The following is a 25685-nucleotide window of genomic DNA, read 5'->3' as shown; positions in this document are numbered from 1 at the left end:
ATAGATATTGTTTTCAAAAAATTAAGTTTCATAGTAGGTAAACTATTTTCATGTAATTATATTGTAGGTATAAAATTAAACAATTGATATTGTTTGCATAAAATTAATTTTTATAGTAGGTAAATTATTTTCATAAAATTAAACAATAGATATTGTTGAAAATAAACACTAAGTTAGGTATATTCAAATTGAAATTTATTGTTGAAATTTAAAAAAAAAATCCAAATTAATTCCTCCATCTAGAACCATATTTCATGGCTACAAGACCTTGCCAAATTCAATGCATGTGATCAATTAAAACAAAATTACAAGAACTTTCCATATTGGCTTAGATGGGGTATATTAGGGATCCAAAAAATATAAAAACGGACACACAAACTTATTTGGTAAGTTGCTTAGTTGGATCCTAATCATTGGGTTTTATTCGAATAAATATTATATGATGGGCTAGAGGCTAGAAAAAATGAGTTTGGAGGGGGAAAGTTAAATTTTCAGTTTTTTTAATACAAAAATATATTAACATTAAGAAGGTGGATGAATGAATTGGTATATTAAACTCGTCATCTACGAGTTTCGAGTTTAATACCTCTCACTTATAAATAAAAGGGAATACCACTAATACCTTTTTTTCATGGTACTTCTAATCAAACTTATTATAGAAATCCAATAAAACCGTTATTTGCAACCATCAAGGGGTGGTCCATTAGTTGGAGATGAATTCCAAGTCTGATTTCACACGGCGCGTCTTGAATTCTATTCTTGACACTGTGTATACAATGATGGTCATATGAGGTTGAAATTAATGCCTCTCCGACCCTTCAGATTTCTCACAATCTTGTTTCTTAAATGTTTATCAATCTATCTATTTCATTTTTTTTTCATCTGATGTAATGTTCACATCCCACACAATAAATGGAAAAATTGACCTGCATTAAAGAAATAGAAAATTACTTATAGTTTTCTTTATTTTTATTTTTTTTATCAAATTAGTTTTCTTTATTTGTTCAACACACTATATCTTCTCTACTAATTAATAAAATCCTCTTTGTCAACTAAAAGAGGGTAAAAAGACCAATTAGTCTTCTATCACACACAAAAAATGATAGGCAATAATGTAATTTCACAGGTCAAAATTTTACTGTTTTTATTGAAGCCTCACCTACAAGTGAAGTTAAAATACCTCCAATATTAAAAGTAAAATTTAATAAAAAAGACCAAAAACAAAAATCTTCCACTTCCCCCTCCCCCCCCCCCCCCCCGGTTCTCCTTCTCCCTCTCTCCTTCTCATTTTCTAAAAAAATGTGTTCATACACACACAATGTGTAGGCAAATGTTAGTATTTACAAAGACAACATCAACTGTCGACTCTAACTTTTGATATATTAATATAGATATGATATGGTACATAATGTGGCACATATATGTTAAAGCAAAATTTTCTCTTTTGCTTTTTGTTGCTTCGATTGATATTGGTGAGTCGTTCAGTTGTTACAGTCTTCCCGTACCCATATACTCCCTTAATTAGTGTTTTTTAGTTTTAGGACACAGTTTAGGGCATCACCCTTTGTCCATGTCCTCCAAATATCCTAACCTTAAACCTGTCTGCTTCTATAAAAAATAAAAAAATGAAAACCTCAATCTTGTTCTTGTCTATCCCTCTCTCGCCCATTTTATAATAGGAAAATTAACAAAAAGTTAAAAAAAAACTTCTCTTTTAATGAAAAGTTATTTTTTAAAGGCATAGTGAATAGTACCAGAGAAATGTAGTTTTTCGTTAAAGGTGAACAGTACCGGGAGTGTTTTGTTAAAATTCCCCTTTATAATTTGTGCTTTTCTCAAAGGGTATTTTTTGAAAAAAAACAAAATATAAAAGTATGGAAAATAAAAGAAGAATCCATTCGTACTGCAATTTATTGTTCTTTCTTAATATTTTGTATGTAGTTATGTATAAATTAAATTAATTTTGTGGTATACTAACATGTTTATCCTTCTTAATATATAAATGTATGTGTAATATTAAAACAATGAACAAAATATATCCAAAACTAACAATAAAATATAAAAGTAATTAACAAAATATACAATATGAGTAAATAACAATAAAAAAAATTGAAATATTTCAGAAGGTTTTCTTATTGGAATAAGTCCAGAACACTTTGGAAAAATTCAGATAAAAATTTGGAATTATCGATATCTCTAAGTGCATTTCAATTTCTGTTCTAATTTTTCAGAAAATATTCTAAATTTCATGTTTGGATTTAGAAATTTTACTGTTAGAATCAAAAACACTATTCCAACTTCCACCCTTAAGGCACACGCTCTTTAGTGTGAAAGAAATATACTTTTTGATTTTTTTATGAGAGTAGTGATTTTTTTGTAACGGGTTAGAAGTTAAGGAGAGGAGAAAGAGAGAGCACTACTTCATAAATAAATAAATAAAAAAGAAAGAAAGAGAGAGCGCTCGGAGAAAAGTGTGGAAGAGAGAGGGAGATGGATGAATGGGAATTACTTGGCTATGAGGGAGAGGAAAAAAAACTATGTGTGTGATTTACTATATTGCTCGTAATTTTATTTTGACTATTTCTTTTAGTTGTGTTCATATGATTAGAATGATTTTCACCCCTTTTTTGATTAACAATGAAAATGCTATTTTATAAATTCAAAAATATCCCGATAAAAAAGAAATAAATTTAACACAAACCCTTTTTTATGAAACACACATACAATGCAAACATGTTTCATTACTTCATTTAGAATAGCAAGTTAAGAATAATCAAAACACTCGGACAAGATAAATTTGCTTGCTATACATCATGTATGCATGTAACGTTAGCTAAGTTTTGGCCGGCGGTGGTCGATTGTCATAGTAGTTCAAGTCTTCTTTTTTTACTTATTGTGTCTCAAGGTCAAATTTTTTCTCTAAATCTCTTAATATAAATTAGTGTAATATATTATTTATAATCAAATAAAATAAAAACTTCGGCATGCCATTTTTTGACAATAGCAGGAATTTAAACTATGAATAACATTGAATTAATTCAATGTCCAAAATGTTCACCCACCATATATATTCAGTGGTACTTGCATTGATTACTACATTTCTTATTTTTCTGAAAAATTAACGTTTGGTGGGTCACAAATTTGAATTCTGCTTGGTGTTGTTTAAAATCATGCCACTGATATCAACTATCAACTTGGCACTAGCTACATTAATGGGAATCATTTTCTTGTTTGACATTTGCTTGTTCTTGCAACATCTTGATCATATATATAGGCTAAGCTTTCATACATTACATTAATGGGAATTCTTTTCTTGTTTGATATTTGCTTGTTCTTGTAACATCTTGATCATATATATAGGCTAAGCATTCATACAAGGATCATTTCAATGTTGATGCCTCGAAATAATTATTGCTGAGAGTATCAATTGCATATCGAGAAAATAAGGGATTGTGCATGTACTTATAAGTAGTTGGGCTATTCTCATATTGTTAATTGATTTTATGATGAAACCTCAATTTTCTTAATGGTATCAGAGCCACTTGTTTGGCGTGTAAAGTCCAACAGCCATATGTGCTCCATGTCACCCGGTGTTGTCCATGTGTTAAGCTTTAAAATTCGTCACACATGAGGAGAAGTGTTGAGAGTATCAATCTCACATCCGGAAAAATAGATATTTTGCATGTACTTATAAGTATAAACAGTTGGCTAATTTCCATATTGTCGATTAGTTTTACAGTAGAACCTAAACTTTCTTTAATTATCAAGGAATAAATACATAATCCATATTCCAATATCATGTAACTTGAAGGAAGTAGTTTTGCATTAAAACTACGTACTTAAATAAAAAACCTAAATCTTGCCCAACTTGAGGGTTGAAATCGACGTTGAAGTTCGTGAGAATCTAAATGGGGGAGGAGGGGTACCAATTGGGAGTTGAAAGATAAGTCCTTGAAAATAAATTTACACCAATACTTCCATATAATGAGTTCATCTAACAAAGCAAACTGAAATCAGTACAACAACTAACTTTACTTCCATAGAAACAAATCATCAGCTAGTAAATCCACAAACAGAATCAGAGAAAAATAAATAAATGAATCAATAGTAGTACTCAGACTACAGATTTATCATTTATAAGCTCGATAAATATTCTCGTTTAGTGAATATTATAAAGTAACAGTTCGTTCTAACAGTTTATATTATTTGACAAGTGAATATTAATTATCGAGTTTTACCCTCGATTTGCAAACGGAGGCGGCGCTTTGGGTTCCAGTAGTGATAGATAGAAATGTTGCAATCGCTATAACTGGTTGCCTTCATCTTAAAGACCTTCAACAAGTTCACCTTGCCATGCAGGGTGGTTTCTGAAGTCAAATTCAGCACTCCAACAGCCATGTCACCCAAGAAATGCGAATCAGTTACCAATTTGTCAGCCAAAATACTCACAACACTGGTGATGTTATGAGTCGAACGAGCCGGAACTGTGTCGTCTCTGATCGGAGCTTCGGCGACAACATTCCCACAGTAGCTGATATGAGCTGTACTATTCTCATACTTGAAGCCTCCATAATTTGGATTTTTCACGGTGACCAATATTCCTATTGATATATTTAACTTTATAAGAGCATCTTTAATGGTTGGGCTGAAAATCAAATATTTTAGCCCGGAAAATTTAGTTTTTAGTCCAAAAACAGTTTTTCTGCTCCAACCGTTCTAGCCTAAAATTTTAGCCGAGATTATTAAAGAATGAACTTAGGCTATTTTTTTTGTTAAATTAAATTTAAAAAAATAAATGAATATGTTGACTATCGTAAATTAATTTTATGAACATTTTAATCTAAAAAAAATTTAATTCCGATAAATATTGGATGGAGTCCACTCTGATTTCTGGGCTAAATTTTAGGGGGAATTTGGCCTTGGTTTAGCATTTAGCATTTAGTCCAAATTTTCCCCTTGGGTTGGATTGGGTTTGGGGAGAAATTTTAAAGGGTAATTTGGCTTTTAGCCCACCATTGAAGTTGGTCTAACGGGAAACCTACTAACTCAAATCCCTCTAGGCTTACCGGCTGGGCGAAGATTGAAGGTTCTTTGGGTTTTAAAATTGTAACGAATAGAACGACTAGAACAACTAAGATGACGATGAAGAGAATGCCCGTGACAGCAGCAAAGATTTTCAAGCCTTTTCAAGAGCCTGCTGCCATGATTAATGTAATTAGGGAATGTCTAATTTGATTGATTTGGATGGATTACAGATATGTTTAATGTTTTATATGCAAAGGTTGTTATGATTTAAACAAGAAAAGAATGTGGTGTGGTGTGGTGTGGTTTTGTCTGGGTTGTATTTTTTATTGGTGGAGACAAAAATAGAGGAGTTTGTTACAGATTTGGATTCTCACCGGATCCCCTTTCTGGGATCCTAGGGATCAACGAACCTGGATCGTTGATAAAAAATTGTAAAGTCCCAATTAAATACTTTTTATATTTTTGAAAGTAAAACACTATTGTTTTGCGTGAAAAATATAAAATAAAAAAATTATGACCGTACGATTTTTGATCAACGATCCATATTTGTTGATCCTAGGATCCTCAAGGGGATCCGGCGAGGATCCAAATCCGTCAATTACAATGATTTTTGACTTTGGAGGACGGTTGGAAGCCATCGTTTTCCATTTTTGTATGTTTGTCATAGGGTGGAAAATAATTTGGGCCAGAACATGTGTACAACTGGGCTGGATCGAGCCTTGAAAGCCAGGCTCATGTCAAACCTTTTTTTTTTTTTTTTTTTTTTTGTGACTTCTTTCCGTGCTTGAAAATTATGTGATCTGTAGTGATTCTTACACCTGTTTTCTTCTTAAGCACTCTTTACCTTGTTTTTGTATTCATGGTTATTTATTTATTTATTTATTTCATTTTGATGCATTGTAAAATCTTTTGTAGTAATTGGCGGGGAGCTTAACGGAGAAGTGCTCACTCTGGATTGATCCGTGGACGTCGTCATTGAAATTTTCTCTGAAACAATGCCTAGACAAAGACGGCGACTTAATGGGAAGGCGATATTGACGTTTTGTTCAAATGGGTACAGTGCTGATGTGTTGTATAAAACACTGTTGTTACGACATGAGTCGTGCCACACTTCGTCGGCATATACCAGTTCGGAAGTGGGTAGGGGATGTATGGGTCTTGTGGCAAGATCGGAAGCAACACTCTGAAGTCTAAATCTTGGTTATAGGAGGAAAATATTGATGTCATTATGAAGCATGAATCTACTTTCTAGTAGCCACCACCGAGTTGTTGCATAGTAATTAACAGAATAAGTATTTTGAGTTTATTGGTTGGTGAATAAAAGTTTGTCCATGGAAAATGCATGAAGGTTGGAATACTAGGCTGAAAAGATAGTGCTGCATGATTTAGGTTTCGCTTCATATCTTGTTGCGATTGGAAGAAGGACAAGAAGAGAGTATCGTATTGACCAACCAATTTTTTATGGTTGTTTTTTGGCCTTCCTACTGAACAGATCGTAGGGGTTTCAGACTAACCCCATGTTTTATGGTGTTTTGTGGCCTTCCTATTTCTTCATGGAAATTCAATCCTTTTGCGTGGTGGAAATGAGAAGGGCTATTTAGCTTGTAAAAAGGATTACAATTTCATGGATTATAATAGATAAGGGTATTGATCTTCACTTTTTATCCCGTTCTGTTTCTTTTATTTTTTGTTATGAGAGGTCTTAAATTCGATTATTGCTAAAACCAAACTCGAACTAAATTATTATAGATAGCCTAATGTGAGGCTTAACCCACTTACCAATTTCTTTGTGTAGCTATTTTTCCCATTGTAATTCTGACAAAGTCGGCAACACAATGGGATTAAAATATGTAAATCAAAACTTAATCCCAAAGAAAAATTCCCCTGTCGTGCACCAGCACAACTAAAACCTCACTTGCATGCTTATTACATATTAAACTTAAAGTGAACGGAAAAAAAATTGTCGTCTTCCTAAACTGGTTGTCACCCTTTGCCACAATGTTCATCCCCTCTCACTTTTGTTCCAAGAAATTTCCCCTACCACTTAGTTTTGCATTATGCATGCATTTCTAAAATTTACATAAGCTATGTCCAATTTTTCGGATCTTAATCCCTTCTCGATCTTGTGAACCTTGCAGAGCAAGCAAAACATAGGGGCATCCAGAATTGTTGATGTGCACATTGACAGTTTCTCTTAACTTTGATTGATCAAACTTTCATAATCTTGCACTTTTTTCTATATTAGCAGATTTTGTGTCGCCTCCATTTGGGTGTATGCAGTTGCCTTCGACTTTGATCCTCGTGACGATCTTCCAGCCGAGGGAGATGACGATTTGACCTTTTTTCGCTTAGGTTTCTTGGGCACATTAGGAAGTTCAGTTGCAGGATGATTTCTGAACATGTCGGATGATGGTTGCCGTGTTATGGGTTGTTCAAAATCTGTCACCCAAAAAATTAAAGAAACAAAAGGAATAAGAAAGAGGTTGAAGTGTCTTCAAAGTGATTCAATCATGCAAATTAAGTGGCACAATCTAAAATAAATTGATGAAAGCACCATGCCACAGCAAAGATTTGACCACAAATTAGTGGGAACACCTAAAATTGAAAGTTAAGGCCAATGACATATTGACCCCCTAATAGTAATGTTGATGCAAACTTATTTTTTACGTATTGACATAAACTTGGATGTAGCTAAAGTTGATTAAGACAATGTATCTTCTATCTTTGTGGTTTAGATTAAATTAGAATATTGCTCATATAAATAAACAATTAGTCTTGAACTGATGGCCAAATCTCAAATTTATCAACCAATTTAAGTAAAGTAGTACTACGAAAATCTCAAATTTAGCAAAGCCCTGTGGACCACCATTACCAAGACTAAGCTAGAGTTTTTCTAAAGGGCCACTCCAAGCTATCATATTCCTCCGGGTAGGAAAGTGTGTGTTGGTCTCGTGACAGAAGATCCAAAAAACTTGCTGTTGGGGCAAAGAATCTTGAAAGCTTTTGCACACCTAATAAATCTCATTACCAATAAACTAAAACATACATTAATCACATTTCTCCTAATTAACTTTTGACCCCGTGAAAAAGACTTGTCTAATTATTGTATTCGCACAACTACACACGATAGGAGGCATAGTTTAATGGAACATATAGTTAGAGCCTTTAAATCATTCATATGATACCCAGGTCCCAGGCTCCCAGCCATCATGCACCTCTGCATTATTTTGCCTAGTTTGCATTCCGCTAGTCTAATCGTATGTACGAGAGAAATTTACTTATGATTGAGATGTCATTGCACCAGTATCTCAAGTTAATCAAACAATATGAAGTTTAAGGTACCATTACAATGGTGTCCTAATAGGTTCTTATCCGTACTACATAGTCATGTCCTTGAAAACACGAAATGCTGAAACTACTGTATAGAGGTGACCAAAAGCTTACCTTGAGAGGACCAAGGGGAATAAGCCATGGGATTAGAGGACCCCATTCGATCACTGGCATTACGACCATGGGAGCTCGTTGAGAAATCGGGTCCGTTTTTAAATTCGCTCATCTGCTTGATTAACAATAATTTAACCCAATAAGAGAATTATGAGAGCATTAAGAAAAGAAGCACATGTTTTGGTTGGCAATTTTGTTCTATAAACAAAACATGGGAGACACGATACGATAAATCAATAACAAGAGAGAGATGCATATGTGGGTTAAGACATGTAGCGAAGCTGTATGTCACCATTTGCATTTAAGTTGGAATCTCTTTGCATAATTTAGAACATTATATTGTTGAGAAGAAGAAAAAATAACAAGAGCGATGTGTACCCAACCGGGTGCGCTTTCAGATGGGCCGTCCCAACCAATGTGTGCTACGTGTTTCACATCTGTTGGGAACCCAATTTCCATTTCACGCTCCTTCACAACTGTAACAAAAAAAATCCATTTTCCAGCATAATTAGCCTTGAATTATCAAAATTAAGCATAATTATTATTTTTCTTACCAAAAAATTATTCTGATTAAACTAATTTAATCTTCGTGTTGGGGGATTCAAATTAAAGATGCAAGGGGCACACTAGCGTCGCCAACTGCTCTAACCAACACTGACAAGGAGAATCGATTTGATACATTAAAGAAAACGAGAGAGAGAGAGAGAGAGAGAATTACGTACCAAACATTTGAGAGAAGTATTTCAAGATCTTTGCCATGGTGGAAACTACACGCCCCAATTGAAACAGCAGCCACTTTAAGGAATGCAGACAACAGGAAAGCAAATTAAACGCCAAAGCTAAAGATTGGAACAGATGGATCCTTTTGCCTGCAAGAAAGTAAATATGTACTTAATTAGATGAGATTTTGCTTAAAATAATCTCAAAGGGGATAAAGGGTAAGAGCAGTATCCAATAAGGTTCACTCACTGCATGTGATTTGGGAACCTTTTTTTCCCTGTCAATGAAGACTAGTATATATCTGACCATGATTTTATAAGATATATGATGCATTTGTGGAAGGAAAAAAAACATACTTTGAGAGGTTGATTGTTTAGAAGAAAACCAACTTCTCCACCATATCCAACCAAAGTAGCCAATTTCCAAGCTCCATCTTTTTACACCAACCTCTTATGGATAGCAAAACATGCGTAAGAAAACCCTTTGGAGTGAAAATCTCTTGGCGCAATAACAAAAACCCGGAAACAAACAACTGATTGAAGCCGATTAAACAAATGAAAATGGAAGAACAAAGAAAAAAAAAGGGAAAAAAAGGAGAAAGGATGGTGCAATGGGATTTATCTGCAAATGTGTAGAGAGAGAGAGAGAGAGAGAGAGAGAGAGGGTAGACAAAAATGAAAACCTAAAAAAACGAAGGGTGTGAAAGACGGGACAAAACTAAGAAGACAATACAAAAGAAAATGGGTGGTGCTCGTTTACTTACCTTCTTTCAGAATCTCTCCGAAAAAATGCAAGAGGCTCGCTATCCTCCAAATAATGCAAGATATACTTAAATTACGGGCTAAAATCTGATACAGAGAGAGAGAAGCTGTATTTGTACAGTCTCTGACCAGACTGGCTTCCAAAAGCAGTCTACCTGGGCTATTAAGACTTTGTTTATAGATTTTAGTACTAGTTTTGAATGCTTTTACGAACAATGGTAAACACTTAAAAACAGCTTATTTTCACAGTTTTTGGTGAAAAAAAAAGCTGAAAACATAAAGCAGCAAAAACAAGCTTATTCTTACAGCATAATAGAAGCAGTTTTTTGTCTAAGCACAGTAATACCAAACCAGCCCTTAATCGTAAACCAATGGAGATTAAGAGGGGAAGGGAAGTCCCTTTTTTAATGACAAAATCACCCCTTGACTTAAGGCGTGCTTTCATGCATGAGGTGCAGGAAATTGGGATGTTACCACAAACCAATTACATTACGTGAGAAAGTTAAAACACATGACAACACGTTATAGATTTAGAATATCGTCACTTTGACGCCACAATTGCATATAAAACTCTCTCTTACGCGATAGTCCATCTAATTAAGGCTCATCAACAAAAACAAGTCCTTCAAGATTCCCTTACATAGCCAAAACCTCATAGCCGTTTTCAAGAAAGAATCATTGAACCCAACTATTATTGCATCGAGCATTAACCATTGATAGATAAGCGTTTTTCTTTCTATAATTTGATTCTGAAAGCATTTTTTACTAATATATTAACATTTGGTAGAGGATTACACTACAGGTATTTTTTTTAATAAACAATTAATTATATACTTCGCAGAATGTTTTTCAATTTTAGTAGTTCAGCAAACATGGTAAAGAGGACATTTCTTTTTTCTATTTTTGCACCTAAATATCAATTCAATGGATTTACCCCAAGGCTCCAGTATACAGATTATTAAGACAGCAACAGGTTAACACATTGTCCAAATTGAATCCTTCCACGCTTGAGACATTATTTAATACATTTTGCAATCCAGCTTTCTTTAATTTTTTTTCAGCCAGCTGGTCTGAGCTCTGTTTACCTTTCTATATAATTCCGTCAATTTAATTAATTTCTAATTGACGAAAATGATTTCAGCATTTTGATTAATTAGGCCTTAAAGTATGGTTTTAGAATTATTATTTTTTGAGGTATTAGTTTATTCTCAACTACTTGAATTGCAGCCTATCAATTTCATCTTGCAATCATATGCTGCTGTGGCTTAGCTGTTCTGAGACATTAAACATGTAGAACTTTTGTTGTGTGTTGGAAGCACGTTTATTCATTCTGGTTACTTCCTTGCACTTCAAATTATGCAGCAAGGTCCAAAGTACGGGAATGTGCTGCTCACCTAGAGACCGCTTTTTAGGGTTTTTATTTAGTTATGGAGATCCTAACGTAATCCTCTAGATTCTCTGTATATTCAAGCGTGCATTGAATACTAGTCCATTGTTAAACATATGATTTCACACATAATTAATTGGTCTAGCGGCACTCGATCTTCACTTGGTCAGAGAAGATTTTTTGTTCGAATCAGAAATGTTGAACAATATATGCTCCTAGTATGTTCAATACTTAGTTGTGAACCATTATGAATTCTTACTCGTAGGTTAAGAACAAGTTGTAAATTTAAATTTGTGAACATCCTACCATTTTTAATAAAAAGAAATATTGACTTTTTTTTTCTCACAAAAGAAATGTTGATTGTTTGACACACAATTGGATGAATACACAATATATTGAAAGATGATCAAAGTCAATGCCTATTGGTTGACACCTTCACAAATTAATTTAATTAAAATGCTTGAACAAAATGCCATAATAATTTATTTATCACTATTAAGGAGGAGAAGTAAGATTCAAAATTATTAAAATAATTTACAAGGGGAAGAAGTTACGAACCCGAAAAGTATGGGTAGAAACTCAACGACATATCTACTACGATATTGGACCACATGCACAATAATTTATTTATTGAAAAAACTACCCAAACTGAAAACGGTGAACTCAAAACGGAACGCAAAACGCCAATCAAACGATTCCCGAACTCACAATCCTTCGGTATAAGTCACCCCGGTAGACTTCAACCACGACCCACCTTGTATAAGGTTCGCGACAGTGAAAGGTTGGGCCTTTTTTGGGCTTTTGATCACATGGTACCCAGCCCATTTCACTCTCTTGTTAGTACCAGCACCAGGCCCACTATTTGCATACTCTCCGTAATACAATGTTTTCAATGCAAAATCCCCAGACCAAATAGACCACCCAGCTGGGTCAATGTGGTCACCAATCTTGGACTGCATCACAACAGTCCTTGAGTACTCCTTCCATGGACGACCCAAGTAAGTTCGGATCGTCCCTTTCACGGGCTCTAAGTCCGAGCTCGCAACTACATCGCATTTTTGAATAGAAGTCCAGTGTTTTGATTCGGGTCTATACGTCCTTGTGCTGTGACCATGTTGTTTTGTCCGGTCATGGGCTTTCTGGCCACGATTTTACAGTTCTGAAACACAACAGCTGCATTTCCGAATATGAAGTCCACTGTCCCTGTGATGTTGGAATCTCTGTAGAATTGCCTGTTGGAGTGGGCATAGAGAGTGTCTTGGTAGGCGTCGATACGACACCTGTTTATCACGGACTGATCCGCCCCAACCCGGAGTGCAACAGCTTGGTGCTTTGCTGCCCCAGCGGTGTTTTGGAACCAAATGTCTTGGGCTATAAATCCATCACCAACAGCAGCTGCATTGGCACACCAAATTCAATGAAACCCACAATTTCCAAGGCTAGAATAATATAAATACATCCAATATTTGGGACACTAAACAAACGAGAAGATGTATATAAACCTAAGTTTGATGTTTTACATTATAGTTTTTAGGAAAAGTTTGTAATCGGTCCTGCTAGTGCGTAATTTCATTAAAATCATTACCTAGAGTTGCGGAGTTGAAAGTGGTTGCTCCATCAACAACATTGAGGCTGCCAGTGATGATTGTGTTATGCATGCCATCTCCAGTAATCATCAAGTTCTTCTTTTTCTTCCCGACCTCGAAATTTTCCTTGTAAGTTCCCTTTTTCACATGAATAGTGTACCTGGTTTTGCTATTATCTGGTGCAGCCGCCACTGCTTCTTTCACAGTCTTATAGTTCCCACTCCCATCCTTTGCAACCACAGCATTAGCATTACTTTCCTTTGCCAAATTAGAATCCAGCAAAAGCCTTCTGTCCTTGCTTGTGACCCACGTTGGAAAATTCCCGTCCAGCCGCTCCTTAATTGTGTTTGACTTTGATGGATCGGAAATTGCAACCACAATGGCTAGGGAGGCTCTTGATCTTGATACCAAGTCATTGAGCCAAGGCTCCATCATAGTCCTGGCCGGACCTTCAAGTCCATCCAAACAAGTGACATGGTTAGTGAGTACACTACTAAGCCAACCATGCACATCTTCAAGGGAATAATAATTCTGTGCACCAAATTTCTGGAGAGCTACCATGGAGTCCATAACTCTGTCTTTGGTCACATCCATCAGCTCCACGCAATCAACAATAGCCGCCCGATCTTTCGGACTGTTGATCCGAGAGTGAGCAACTTTGGCAATCTCTAGGGTTTTTTGTAATTGTGGTATGGAATTTTGTAGGATGGTTTGTAATAGATCAGCACCACTCATTGGCTTGGTTGTGCCATGCGATGTTTCTGAGACTATGGATAAGCATGATTTCTGATCAAGCGCGTGATCGCAGATGTGGGTTAAGCCAGTTAAAGGAGGATTAGAGAACGAGGCGAGTTTGGTTAGCACATGGATAGAAAAAAGTGTAGTTGAGCTTATAACAGCAACTAAGCAGAGAACTAGAGAGTAGGGTTTGCAGTGGGAAGTAATAGTTTTGGGAGCTTCAAGGAGAGGCTGCTGGATTGCCATATTCTTAGTAGCTAGGTTAAGATCTCTGTGGCTGCTTTGCTTAGTTTCTCTTGTCCTATAGTTCTTAAATAGAAAAACCATAAATTAAGGAATGATGATAATGTATTTTAAATTCATCAAGCTGCATCATTATTGTCATAAACCTTGGATTTATTAATTATCTAGCAGATAAACTATCATCTAGTGTTAACTTTTCAAGCGATCACCATCATTAACCTTGCACTTCAGCCATTTAGTCAAATAAGGATGCCACAACCACAATCAATCATCCAAGTTTTTGCGTCAATTAATTTTGGCCATTGATGCATACAAAATTTACGATAGGAAAAGAAAATTTCAAATGAGTGGGTGCGCCTAATTAATTATAACACTCTTCATTCAAACATACAATTGCCTGTAATTTAGGATTTTTGTGTGTTCGATGACAATTGGAGGTGACTAATCACCTTACTTGACCGACTAATAGAAGAGGATCTTGTGTTTGGAGTGAAACTTTATTTCCATGTTGACAAGGTTAAGATAAGGTTTGAAAAGCATGGTAATGTTGCTTTTTTTTATGACATAATTATGAGGGAATCCTTCAACTTTGAGGCTTTAAAGGATAGCCTAACTTAATTAATAGTTAATTTTAGTATTAGCCATCATGGGTGTTGGTGAAAAGAAGAAATTGTTGTTGAGCATTTGCAGAAAGCAATGTGCCAAACCACCAATCCAAATTTGGATAAACTAGTGGGCATTGTCTAATCTTCTACACTAGTGGGAATTCAACTAGGGCGAGATAAAATTTCCGAAAATCCCGAATCAAACAAAAAAAATTCCAATCTCAAACTAAAATTTCCAAAATTTTCAGGATGAAATATTAAACCGGTCTCAATATTTTGATACGGGATTCGATATTGTCTACTCAATCTTTCGGTAATCTCATACCGAACCGAAAATAAATAATATATATTATTATATATTTATATATGTATTATTATAGATTTGAATTGTTGCTAACTTCTAGTAGCAATATAATTGGTGTGGTCTAAGGTAGTAACAAGAGCCCTTTATCGCCACATTTGCCGGTATGAACCTTCCACAAATGTGTCTATTTCTTCAACACGAAATCAAAAAATTGTATTGTTAATTTTCGAATATATTAGATTTGTAACTTATTATTTTGTTTTTGGGTTTGTTACTTATTTTATTTTGGTTGCAATGTTAATTTAACTTGGTATGAATGATCGCTATTTCAATTTGTATGAAATTTGAGAATACCAAACAATCTCGAAATACCGAAAATATTTCGGGATTCCTAAAAATTAGAAATACCGAAATTTTGGTTTAGGATTGGTCTTCAAATTCCTATCCCAAAATTTTCAATTTGAGATTTGAAATCCTATTTTCGATTTGGAATCCCATACCTAACCACCCCTAAATCCAACTCACTCACTTTCAAAACGCATGTGAAATGCAAGGCACTATTCACTATTATTACTAGAATTTTTCTGCGTTCGGCACTATCGCCAGTTGGTTGGTTCCTTCCATAGCTTATTTTTTGTTCGGCACTACATGAAATCGTTATCTTCTCCGAGAGCTCTGGATTCAGTTGTCCTTCCCTGTTATAACCTTAGTGCCACTTATCTTGCTTCTAATCTTATTCATCATGCTTGCACACGTTATGTTGCACTTGATTATTATTTTATTTGTTAAAAAGTTTCACTTGGTAGTCAACGAGTTTGTTATATTTCTTCTGCTGATCAACCTGCTTACCAAAGCCCTTCATTAGCCTTGTCATGATACTCTTTACTCCAAAACTTGTCCGATCAGGCTCGTCCAATTTGTGTGCGCTCAAGCGCGGGGTAGGTGGTGGGATGGGGTGGGGTGTGTGTCTGTAAGGATAAACTTAGTTAATCCAAAATCTTCTACGTAATTATAGAATTTAATTTTCTACTGTAATTATTTTAGGATTCCTTTGACATATTGGTTTTGTCAAACCTTAAATATGTTGTAAACACTTATCAAATTTAATGGAGTCATATTCTCTCCGTTGGTTTGCTAACCGTGAGCCTAACCTTGAGCCGGTGATATTTCATGGAAAATTAACAAGGTATAACATATTTATTCTTTCAAGAGTCGAGAGCAAAGATTACGACGACATTTCAGCAATAATTTGCAAATCCCAGTAGTACTTGAGTTACCATTTACAAATTAATTAACCATAACTGAGTCGAAATATGTCATTCTGCACAAAGAAGCTTCCTTCTGGAGTGGGAATCAAATGGAACATCTGGAACCCAAAAATTAAATTAAATATGTTCACATTTTCGTATGTCACCAGTATCTACAGAAATTAAATAAACAATTACCTGGCTGAATCTCAGGTGGTGTCTTCAAATCCTGTTTTTCATGCCAGGATAAAGCATATTGAGATCGAGCATCATTTCAATCGTGAAAAAGTTCCTGATGGAACCGTTAAGAATGAACATGTGAGCAGCAAGGAGAATGTTGCAGACAATTTTACTAAAGTTCTCTCAAGGGGACCATTTGAAGCTCTTCGTGTGAAGCTTGGACTTGTTTCCAAAACCTCACTCTAAGGTGGAGTGTTAAACATTAAAGTTGCTGTTTTGGAGAAACTAATTAGCCATGTATTTTTTGTCCTTTGTTCGTATGTGCTGGCAGTGTCTAGAATTATCCTTTTTGATATTATTTATAAGGTTCAGTTTCATTGTCTTTTAGTGAAAGAAAAGAGGAGTCTATAGAAAGAAACAAAAAGACACTAGTTGTGCCTTTCCTCCTCCCTTCACAGAGGGATGGCGGCTATAACAAGTGAAGGGATACAGGGTGACTAGACATTCTGAAATGGGGGGAATCGAACACTGCTCATTTCTACCGTTTGTAGTGCCGAAAGTATCAAATATAAACTTTCCTTTCCTGATGAACGCCCACCCTTTCCAACAAGGGAAAATAAACTTTACTACTATGAGTCTTTTACTTTGACGGAATTGGACGGATTTGTAGTATATTTTAAGCATTTACATATTTCACTATCGTGTTGAGGATTTTACAGAATTTTACTCAAAATTCACATGGAAAATCTCTAGAAATCAACCAAAACTCTTATCAAGTTCCACAAATTTTATAAGTCAATTAAAATTCATTAGAATATAAGATCACTATCATTCAAACAAAATTGAGATAGCAAATTCTTAGCTACCCCACGCCAACAAGATTCCTCGCTTTGTGAAAGTCGGGAAATGAACGTCTATCATACGCAACGTTACATGTGCTATACAAAGAGGTTGTTTCCACGATAGCAATTTCTTAATGAATAATGAAAAAAAAAAAAAAAAAAAAGACCAAATTTTAGAACCAACAAAATTAGTACGCATATTTTGATCAACAATGCACACATTCAACCCCCTAAACTGATCTTTCACCGGGGACAACTAGCTAATTAAAAGCTATTTTCGTGGTTTCAGATTACAATCCAAACCTCTGAAGCCAAGAGATTTCCCTCCTCTCATTGTCTTTTCATACATGACCCGAAAACATCTCTTTCACCAGTGCCCTTCAAATTTATCACCAGGCCTGTTCTTCAAGACTCACGTAAAGATCCATCCTACCAAAATTTATATACCAGAAACTACCTCAATGACATTATACTGCAATACGAATACCGCACACGGTAAGATTGCGCAACAAGTACCTAAATAGATGCTTGAACAAAACGAATAGCTAGATGACGCCTTCATCCAAGTACCAAAATCTCACTTCACATGTGGACAGAGCCACAGAAAGACTCAAGTGTTGGCTACTATCAACCCTGTAACTATTCTTAAGCAGATCAGTTACTAAATGCTTATAATAAGATTGTAACAACTGAGACGTACGAACATAAATGAAAGCACACTCGAACAACATATAATTGTTTTCTTTTAGAGATATAATGGTACTGACTATAGTCTATGCTCATCTCAAGCATAACCACGTTTTCGAACCTCTTTGCAAACGGATAGAACGTTGCTGCTGAAAAGATCAGCGGCAGCCAAGTCCAGTTCTTTGCAAACACAGGAGGCCATCACGAATGACAATCTAGCACATAGTTTCTCTTGTCCTATGGTTCTTAAATAGAAAAAGCATAAATTAAGGAATGATGATAACGTATTTTTAAATTCATCAAGCTGCATCATTATTGTCATAAACCTTGGATTTATTAATTAGCTAGCAGATAAACTATCATCTAGAGTTTACTTTTCAAGCGATATCACCATCATTAACCTTACACTTCAGCCATTTAGTCAAATAAGGATGCCACAACCACAATCAATCATCCAAGCTTTCTCGTCAGCTAATTCTGACCGTTGATGCATGTAAAATTTACAACAGTAAAAGAAAATCTCAGATGAGTGGGTACGACTAATTCTAACACACTCTTCATTCAAACATAGAATTGCGAGGTAATTTAGGATTTTGATGTGTTTGATGACAATTGGAGGTGACTAATCACCTTACTGGACCGATTAATAGAAGAGGATCAGTGAAACTTTATTTACATGTTGACGAGGTTAAGATAAGGGTTTTAAAAGCATGGTAAAGTTGGTTTCTTTTATGACTTAATTATGAGGGAATCTTTCAACTTTGAGGTTTTAAAGGATAGCCTAACTTAATTAATAGTTAATTTTAGTATTAGACATCATGGGTGTTGGTGAAAAGAAGAAATTGTTGTTGAGCATTTGTAGAAAGCAATGTGCCAAACCACAAGAATACGAATCCTCTTTTTGTGTTGATTCTGAAAATTAGTGAATTATGTCCATTTATTGTACATTGTGTAGTCAGAAATCATTTTAAATATTTTTATTTAAAATTAAACACAAAAAATATTTGATAAAATTGACCGCAGAATGTACGATGAACGAACGCGATTTATCGATTCTCAGAACCCACTAAAATGATCCGGAGATGATCCTGTCGGAAACCACCAAACCAGATTTGGATAAACTAGTGGGCATTGTCTAATCTTCTACGCTAGTGGGAATAAAACTCACCCATTTTCAAAACGCATGTGAAATGCACGGCACTATTCACTATAATTACTAGAATTTGCGTTCGACTATGAAAGTAGATGTCTACATATTTTTTGGGTTCGGCACTACATGAAATTGTTGTCTTCTCCGAGAGCTCTGGATTCAGTTGTCCTTCCCAGTATTATTTCACTGTTATAACCTTAGTGTGACTTATCTTGCTTCTAATCTTGTTCATCATGCTTGCACATGCTATGTTACACTTGATTATCATTTTATTCGTTAAAAAGTTGCACTTGGTAATCAACGAGTTTGTTATATTTCTTCTGCTGATCAACCTGCTTACCAAAGCCCTTCACTAGCCTTGTCATGATACTCTTTGCTCCAAATCTCGTCCAATTAGGCTCGTCCAATTTACGTGCGTGCGAGCGCGGGGTTGGTGGTGGTGGGATGGGGGTGGGGTGTGTGTATGTAGGATAAGTTTAGTTAATCCGAAATCTTCTCCGTAATTATAAGAATGTAATTTTCTATTGTAATTATTTTAGGATTCCTTGTCTTGACAGTTCTGTCAAACCATATATGTTGTAAACATTTATCAAATTTAATGGAGCCATATTCTCTCCATTGGTCTGCTAACCTTGAGCCGGTGATATTTCATGGAAAATTAACAAGGTACAACATATTTATTCTTTCAAGAGTCAAGAGCAAAGATTACGACGACATTTCAGCAATAATTTGCAAAACCCAGTTGTACTTGAGTTACCATTTACAAATTAATTAACCATAAGTGAGTCGAAATATGTCATTCTGCACAAAGAAGCTTCCTTCTGGAGTAGGAATCAAATGGAACATCTGCAACCCAAAAATTAAATAAAATAAGTTCACGTTTTAGTATTTCACCATGTTATCTGCAGAAAATTAAATAAATAAATTACCTGGTTGAATCTCAGGTGGTGTTCTTCCCCTGGTAACTGGAGGCTACCGCTGATGAAAACCACAATGCTGCCGGTTGGGGACGATGGCTGGGAATCAATGGGGCTGATCAAATGCTTGCTTTGATCAAACGGCAGCTGTTTAAGCTTGGAAGATATATCGTCGGCGCCAAATAACTACTGCCCCTCAAAGCTCAGCATAGAGGCTCCCCACCATTTCAACTTGCTCTTCCATTTTTCGATCTTCGATCTTCTCTGTTTCTCTCCTCACGCGAATTTCCGACTACGAGTATATGGAAGCTGGATTTGCAGAAAGAGGTGCCAAACATGTACGCTAAGACACATAAAGAAAAGGTCGACGCAAGATTTGTCTGCTTAATGAGTACGTGATGGCCATGATGCCCTTGTGAATTTTGCCTTCAGGAGGGATGGCTATAACGAATGAAGGGATACAAGGGTAATTGGACATTCTGAAATGGGGAATCGAACATTGCTCATTTCTACGGTTTGTAGTGCCGAAGGTGTGGAATATATTATATATATTTCCCTTTCCTGATGAACGACCACCCTTTCCAACGAAGGAAAATAAACTTTACCACTCTCTGCGTCTTTTACTTTGACGGAATTGGATGGATTTGTTGTATATTTAAAACATTAAAAAATATCACTATCTCGTTGAGATTTCACAAAATCCTACTCAAAATTCACGTGAAAAATCTTTAAAAATCAACTAGAACTCCATTAAATTTCATAGATTTATAATTAATTCCATTAAAATCCATTAGAATATTAGATCACATCATCCAAAGAAAAGTGAGATAGCAAATTCTTAGTGATCCCACGCCAACAATGTTCCTCATTATGCAAGGATCGGAAAAGGAACGTCTATCATCTGCAACGTTACCCGTGCTTTACAAGGAGATTGTTTCCACGATAGCAAATAATAAATAAATAAATAAATAAAGTGACCAAGTTTTAGAACCAAAAAAATTAGTACGCATATTTTGACTCACCAATGAACACATTCAACCCCCTAAATGGACAACTAGCTAAGTAAAAGCATTTTTCCTGGTTTCAGATTACAGTCTAAGCCTCTGAAGAGATTTCCTCCTCTCATTGTCTTTTAATACATGAGCCGAAAACATCTCTGCCACCGGTGCCCTTCAAATTGATCACCAGGCCTGTTCTTCAAGACTCAAGTACAGATTCTATCCTACCAAAATTTATATACCAGGAACTACCTTCAATGACAGTATACTGCAATACGAATACCGCTTACAGTAAGATTGCGCAACCAGTACCTAAATAGACGCTTGAACAAAACGAATAGCTAGATGACGCCTTCATCCAAGTACCAAAATCTCACTTCACATGCAGACAGAGCCACAGAAAGACTTTAAGTATTGGCTACTATCAACCATGTAACTATTCTTAAGCAGATCCGTTACTTAATGCTCGTACTAAAGATTCTAGCAACTGAGATATACGAATATAAATGAAAGCACACTCGGCAACAAAATTCATAAAGTTCTATTTTTGCACCCATATCGAACAGCATATAATTGTTTTCTTTTAAGAGATATAATGGTACTGACTATAGTCTATGCCCCACAAACCCTATGGTCCCTATCTCAAGCATAACCACGTTTTCGAACCTCTTTGCAAACACAGGAGGCCATCACGAATTACAATCTAGTACATAGTTTTGTAGAGCAACTCATCCAGCTAATGTGAATCACATTCACCTAGTCAAGTTATAACCAAGGAAAGAAATACTAGCAGTCTAGCACGCCAACGTTCGTAAAGAGAGGAAATTTCTGTTTGCAACGGTCTGCAGATGAAGCAATATCAATACTCGTCTAACAGAGATGAGTCATCGGTTAACATACTATCTTTAACAAGTAAAGCAAACAGCTTGGTTGCAATGCCCTGGTCTACCGACGACAATACCAAACCATATATAACTAACATCATAAACGCAAAGCATATGTAATCAGGCGAAATTTTCTAAAACATAATTCTCGGTTAAAACATAACGTAAGCCATGCCAATGCAGGACCACCAACTATCAAAAAGTACACATCTTTTTCATGATCAATTCGTTACCAAAGTTTTCACTAACATAAATCTATCACCTTTGTAGAAGCTCAATTCACGAATCGACATCCGCTTCCTCGCCGAGCTCAGCTCCAGCTAGTAGGCCAAAAAGCATGCACCCCGTAACCCGTCTTCCAGTTATCCAACTGGATCACCTTCTGCACCGCCCAGAACGAAACACACAGCGCAATAATCATCACAATGCGCTGCGCTTTGACATTTCGAACCGTAACAAGCACGCGGGTGAGGAATGCCAGCAACAACCCGACAATGGTGTACAAGAATCCGACGGTGAATCCCTCTGTTCCTAGCTGCATTCCGGAGCCCTGGTAGAAAAATATGAGCTTGGAAGGATCATTCCTATCAACCAAAAACATGGGCATGTTCCTAATAATGTTATGCATTGCGCCCGAGACGCTGAAGAAGTAAATGAAAACCGACCCCGATAGCCAAATCCTCGGATCGTGAAGCAATGTCTTGCCACTGTAAATCTTCTTCGCAATGAACGGCGTCCAAACCAGCCAGGCAATGGTGGCGAACATAATCTGGTTCTTGGACAGCATCGGAGGCCGATGGATTGGACCCACGACGAGTTTGGTCTTGGACTCGATGAACTCGGACATTGACTCGGCCAGTCGGGAGAAATCGCCCTGGTCCATCTGCTGAGACTCCTTAAGGCCGTGGGTGGGGCCGATCAGGCGGATGTGCGGCAGCGAGTTGACTCCGAATTGGGAGAAGCTGTGCTGCGAGTCCTGGAACTCGATGTCGCAGAAGAAAAGCTTGGCGTGGGAGGGGGACGACGGGTCCTGGTTGTTCTCGATGAAGGAGGTGGCGACGACCGCGAACTCTTTGCGGAGCTCCTTGAGGTGGAGCTCGGACTTGTCGTGAAGCTTCGCGGCATCGAAGAAGATGAGGACCCAGTAGGGTCGCGGGGGTTTAACAGCGGTGAGGAATTTGGCGAGGGAGCGGTCGTCGAGGTGGATCACTCCAGATTTGGATCGGGATTGGAGGGAGAGGAGTTCGGGGACTGGGTCCGGGTTGGATTCGGATAACTCCGTGAAGGCGGCGAGGAAGAGGACGGCGGTGATGAGGAGGAGGAGGGAAAGTTTCGGAATGGAACCCATTGTGGGGGTCCAATTGTTGCAGAGAGGGCTTTGCTTTGTGGGAAGAGGAAGACGAAGCCTCGACGGGTAAAGAGTTGATTTTCAGTCTTCGAGTGTTGACTTTTTCGTGTGGAGGACGAGAAGGCTAGAATCTGCGACATGTCGTTTTGTCCAATAGTATTTCTACATATGTGCTATTTACATACTCATTTTTACTGCTCACATGCCTCTCCTAATTTTTTGGTTATCAAATCGAATGAATGAAGAAGACCAATAGCCAAAATTCACAAGGGTATGTGAGACATAAAAATGAACATATGAATAACACTATCTACTTTTTTTTTCTTTCCCATTGATGCAAGGGATACAAAAAAGAAAATCGAACTTAGTTTGCTCAAATAACAAATTGGAACCTAAATTTACATGCAAATGTGAGTTAGCTCACTTGACCATGACAGTGTTCTCGACTCCTTATGGCCAAGTTTGATTCCCTTGTCGTAAAATAGAGTAGTATATAATAGAATATCGCATGCAAATTTAAACATTCTATTTTTTTGTTCCAAAAATCTAAATATCCAAAAATCAAGAATTGCATTTGACAGAAAAGAAATAAGGATTACAAAACTCATTTTGCTTCATTATCCTCACTTATAGTTTGTAAGTTCGATAAGGTTACTTGGAATCCAGAAATCAACCGTTTATAAGTTGCTGCATCAGGTTTAAGCCCCATCTTCAACATTTCATCATGAAGTTTCATAGCCTTTCTCAATTCCTTCACACCACAAAGCCCGCGAATCATGATCGTAAAGCTTGCACTGCTCATCAAACCGCGCTGTCTCATGTAATCGAACACTCTAATTGCTTCTTCAATCCTCCTTGCTGCAAATAGTCCACTGAGAAGTACATTGTAGGTTGCTGCATCCAAACTGCCATCCAATTTTTCCATTTTGTTATGCAATGCAAGAGCCGAATCAATCTGTCTTCTAGAGCAGTAACGCCGCACCAATGACGAACAACAAATCAAATCCAAGTCCGGTTGAAGCCCCTTGTCTATAACTACATTCAACAGATCTTCAGCCCCTCTCCATCTACCCCTACGACATAGAAACGATATAAATCCAGACAATTCCGATGCACACGGGCAAAACCCTCTTCTTATAACATCCATTAACAACTCGAACCCTTCATCAGACCGCAGTTCCTTGCAAAGGAGGTCTGCAAATGCACTATAACTACTGTCATCCACTACAATACCCCTTTCAGAAATCAGACAGTACACATGAATTGCGTCTTTTGTTCTCACTTCATTAGTCAATGCTTTCAGCACAAGGTCATACGTAGCATCCTGCAATCCAATTTTCTCATCACATGCCTTCCTAAAGAACATCTCAGCTGCACTCGTTTTACCCAACTCACAAAGCTTCTCAACTATCGAATCATACTCAGAGAAACAACTTTTTGGAAGCAATTTCTTCTCTATCATAGTATTCATCACCCTTTCAACCACTTCCACAGCCCCAAGTTTACATGCTCCATCAAGAACAGAGCTATAAATACTAAACCCTGGGTCCATTTTTCGATCACACATCTCATTCAAGCGGTAAAATGCAGCATCAAAATCGCCACTTTTGCTATAACCATCTACAAGAAGATCATACATTACAGAATTATAAACGCCCGAATCTAAAATCCTAACAATTCTCTCAAATTTTCCATCTTTACAAAGAATCTGAGCAACGAGAGACCACGTAAACCTGTCTCCTAAAACCCCTTTCCGGAACATAACGCCATAGAAACACCAAGCCAATCTAATCTCGTTTTCTCTCTGAATTGCATTAAGCAGAGCGTTGCACGAAACAACAGAAGGAACAAAACCGAGAGAATTCATCTTCCTAAACACTTCTAATCCTTCTCTAAACAAACCCTTTCTCGAATAGCATCCAAGAACAAAACTCAACGTTTCGGATTGAGAATCTGTACCTTCACATGCCTGAGTGAAGCTCTGCAGAAGCTCCGTTACGTGATGGGTCTGGATCAGAGAATCCAAGATGGGTTTCACGGCTCGTATAAGACCTGACCCAAGAGAGAGTTGGACGATCCGGCATTTGGATTTGAGGTCCGGTTCGAACCGTAAATTCGCTTTGGCCCAGTTGAAGAACTCCACGGAGACTTGCGGGTTGTTCTGGGTTTTACGGAGGATTTGGAGGAAGAGCGGCGGCGTCAGCTTGGGGAAGAGGCTGAGGCTGCGGAGGAGCGGGACCCAGTTGCGTCGTTGTAAGAGGACGGAGGAGATTTGGGAAGCGAGCTGAGATTGTTTGATGGTGGTTCTCCAGCTGAGGGAAGAAGAAGCTGTGGGAGGCATTTGCTGGTGGTGAAGTGGGTTTCTTGTGCTTAAACATTTTCCGGCGAAGAGGTGTTGATTTGGGGTCTCAGGAGCTCGAGATTGTTGGCAATGGCGGAGTGGGATTGATTTGGGATTTGGGTTGTAACGGTAGGATTGTTGGGTTGAGTGGAAGGTGAAGCCCAAACTTAAACCATGATTTATGGGGCTGTTGGGCTCTGATTCTCTTGGACTTGTTTTTGTATGTAAAAATTAAATAAGATGATTCACTTGCCACTTGTGGAGTTTAGAAGGCTAAA

General features: G+C 36.9%; 5 protein-coding genes across 5 annotated transcripts; all 5 read right to left on the bottom strand.

The window, feature by feature from the left end:
- Positions 1 to 4224: 4224 nt before the first annotated feature.
- LOC125476467 lies at positions 4225 to 5663 on the bottom strand. Its single transcript, XM_048582648.1, has 2 exons — positions 5549 to 5663; positions 4225 to 4601 (listed from the first exon to the last, which is right to left on the bottom strand). Exons 1-2 carry the CDS (start codon positions 5661 to 5663, stop codon positions 4225 to 4227), a joined length of 492 nt encoding a protein of 163 aa, XP_048438605.1.
- A 1203-nt stretch (positions 5664 to 6866) lies between these two features.
- On the bottom strand, positions 6867 to 9960 carry LOC103954137 (CRIB domain-containing protein RIC10). The gene is made up of 5 exons (XM_009365975.3): positions 9546 to 9960; positions 9192 to 9338; positions 8848 to 8945; positions 8470 to 8581; positions 6867 to 7464 (listed from the first exon to the last, which is right to left on the bottom strand). Exons 2-5 carry the CDS (start codon positions 9226 to 9228, stop codon positions 7262 to 7264), a joined length of 450 nt encoding a protein of 149 aa, XP_009364250.2. The 5' UTR covers positions 9229 to 9338; positions 9546 to 9960; the 3' UTR covers positions 6867 to 7261.
- Positions 9961 to 11797: 1837 nt separating this feature from the next.
- On the bottom strand, positions 11798 to 13961 carry LOC103954356 (pectinesterase). Its single transcript, XM_009366205.3, is given in 3 exon segments — positions 11798 to 12406; positions 12409 to 12732; positions 12923 to 13961. Coding segments are annotated over 3 exon segments (1674 nt in total). The 5' UTR covers positions 13908 to 13961; the 3' UTR covers positions 11798 to 12041.
- Positions 13962 to 21833: 7872 nt separating this feature from the next.
- LOC103954729 (probable dolichyl-diphosphooligosaccharide--protein glycosyltransferase subunit 3B) lies at positions 21834 to 23081 on the bottom strand. Its single transcript, XM_009366583.2, has one exon. It carries the CDS (start codon positions 23064 to 23066, stop codon positions 22029 to 22031), a length of 1038 nt encoding a protein of 345 aa, XP_009364858.2. The 5' UTR covers positions 23067 to 23081; the 3' UTR covers positions 21834 to 22028.
- A 536-nt stretch (positions 23082 to 23617) lies between these two features.
- Positions 23618 to 25577, bottom strand: LOC103954632 (pentatricopeptide repeat-containing protein At4g21170). The gene has a single exon (XM_009366493.3). The coding sequence runs from the start codon at positions 25405 to 25407 to the stop codon at positions 23671 to 23673; it is 1737 nt and encodes a 578-aa protein (XP_009364768.2). The 5' UTR covers positions 25408 to 25577; the 3' UTR covers positions 23618 to 23670.
- Between the last annotated feature and the right edge of the window lie 108 nt (positions 25578 to 25685).

The sequence above is a fragment of a genome, unplaced genomic scaffold (assembly GCF_019419815.1).
Source record: "Pyrus x bretschneideri cultivar Hongxiangsu unplaced genomic scaffold, Pyrus_bretschneideri_v1 Contig19, whole genome shotgun sequence".
NCBI classification, from domain to species: Eukaryota; Viridiplantae; Streptophyta; class Magnoliopsida; order Rosales; family Rosaceae; genus Pyrus; species Pyrus x bretschneideri.
Note: the sequence above shows the minus strand (reverse complement) of the source record. Positions and strands in the feature narration are given on the sequence as shown.

What these genes read in the sequence shown, in the direction of transcription:
- LOC125476467 (XM_048582648.1), bottom strand. Translation starts at nt 5,663, where the DNA reads ATGGCTTCCAACCGTCCTCCAAAGTCAAAAATCATTGTAATTGACGGA. An exon ending in TGGATCGTTGATCAAAAATC is followed by an intron (nt 4,602 to 5,548) that starts GTACGGTCATAA and finishes ATATATCAATAG; the next exon opens with GAATATTGGTCACCGTGAAA.
- LOC103954137 (XM_009365975.3), bottom strand. Translation starts at nt 9,228, where the DNA reads ATGGCAAAGATCTTGAAATACTTCTCTCAAATGTTTG. An exon ending in ATACTTCTCTCAAATGTTTG is followed by an intron (nt 8,946 to 9,191) that starts GTACGTAATTCT and finishes TTTTTGTTACAG; the next exon opens with TTGTGAAGGAGCGTGAAATG. An exon ending in CTGAAAGCGCACCCGGTTGG is followed by an intron (nt 8,582 to 8,847) that starts GTACACATCGCT and finishes TTAATCAAGCAG; the next exon opens with ATGAGCGAATTTAAAAACGG.
- LOC103954729 (XM_009366583.2), bottom strand. Translation starts at nt 23,066, where the DNA reads ATGGGTTCCATTCCGAAACTTTCCCTCCTCCTCCTCATCACCGCCGTC.
- LOC103954632 (XM_009366493.3), bottom strand. Translation starts at nt 25,407, where the DNA reads ATGCCTCCCACAGCTTCTTCTTCCCTCAGCTGGAGAACCACCATCAAA.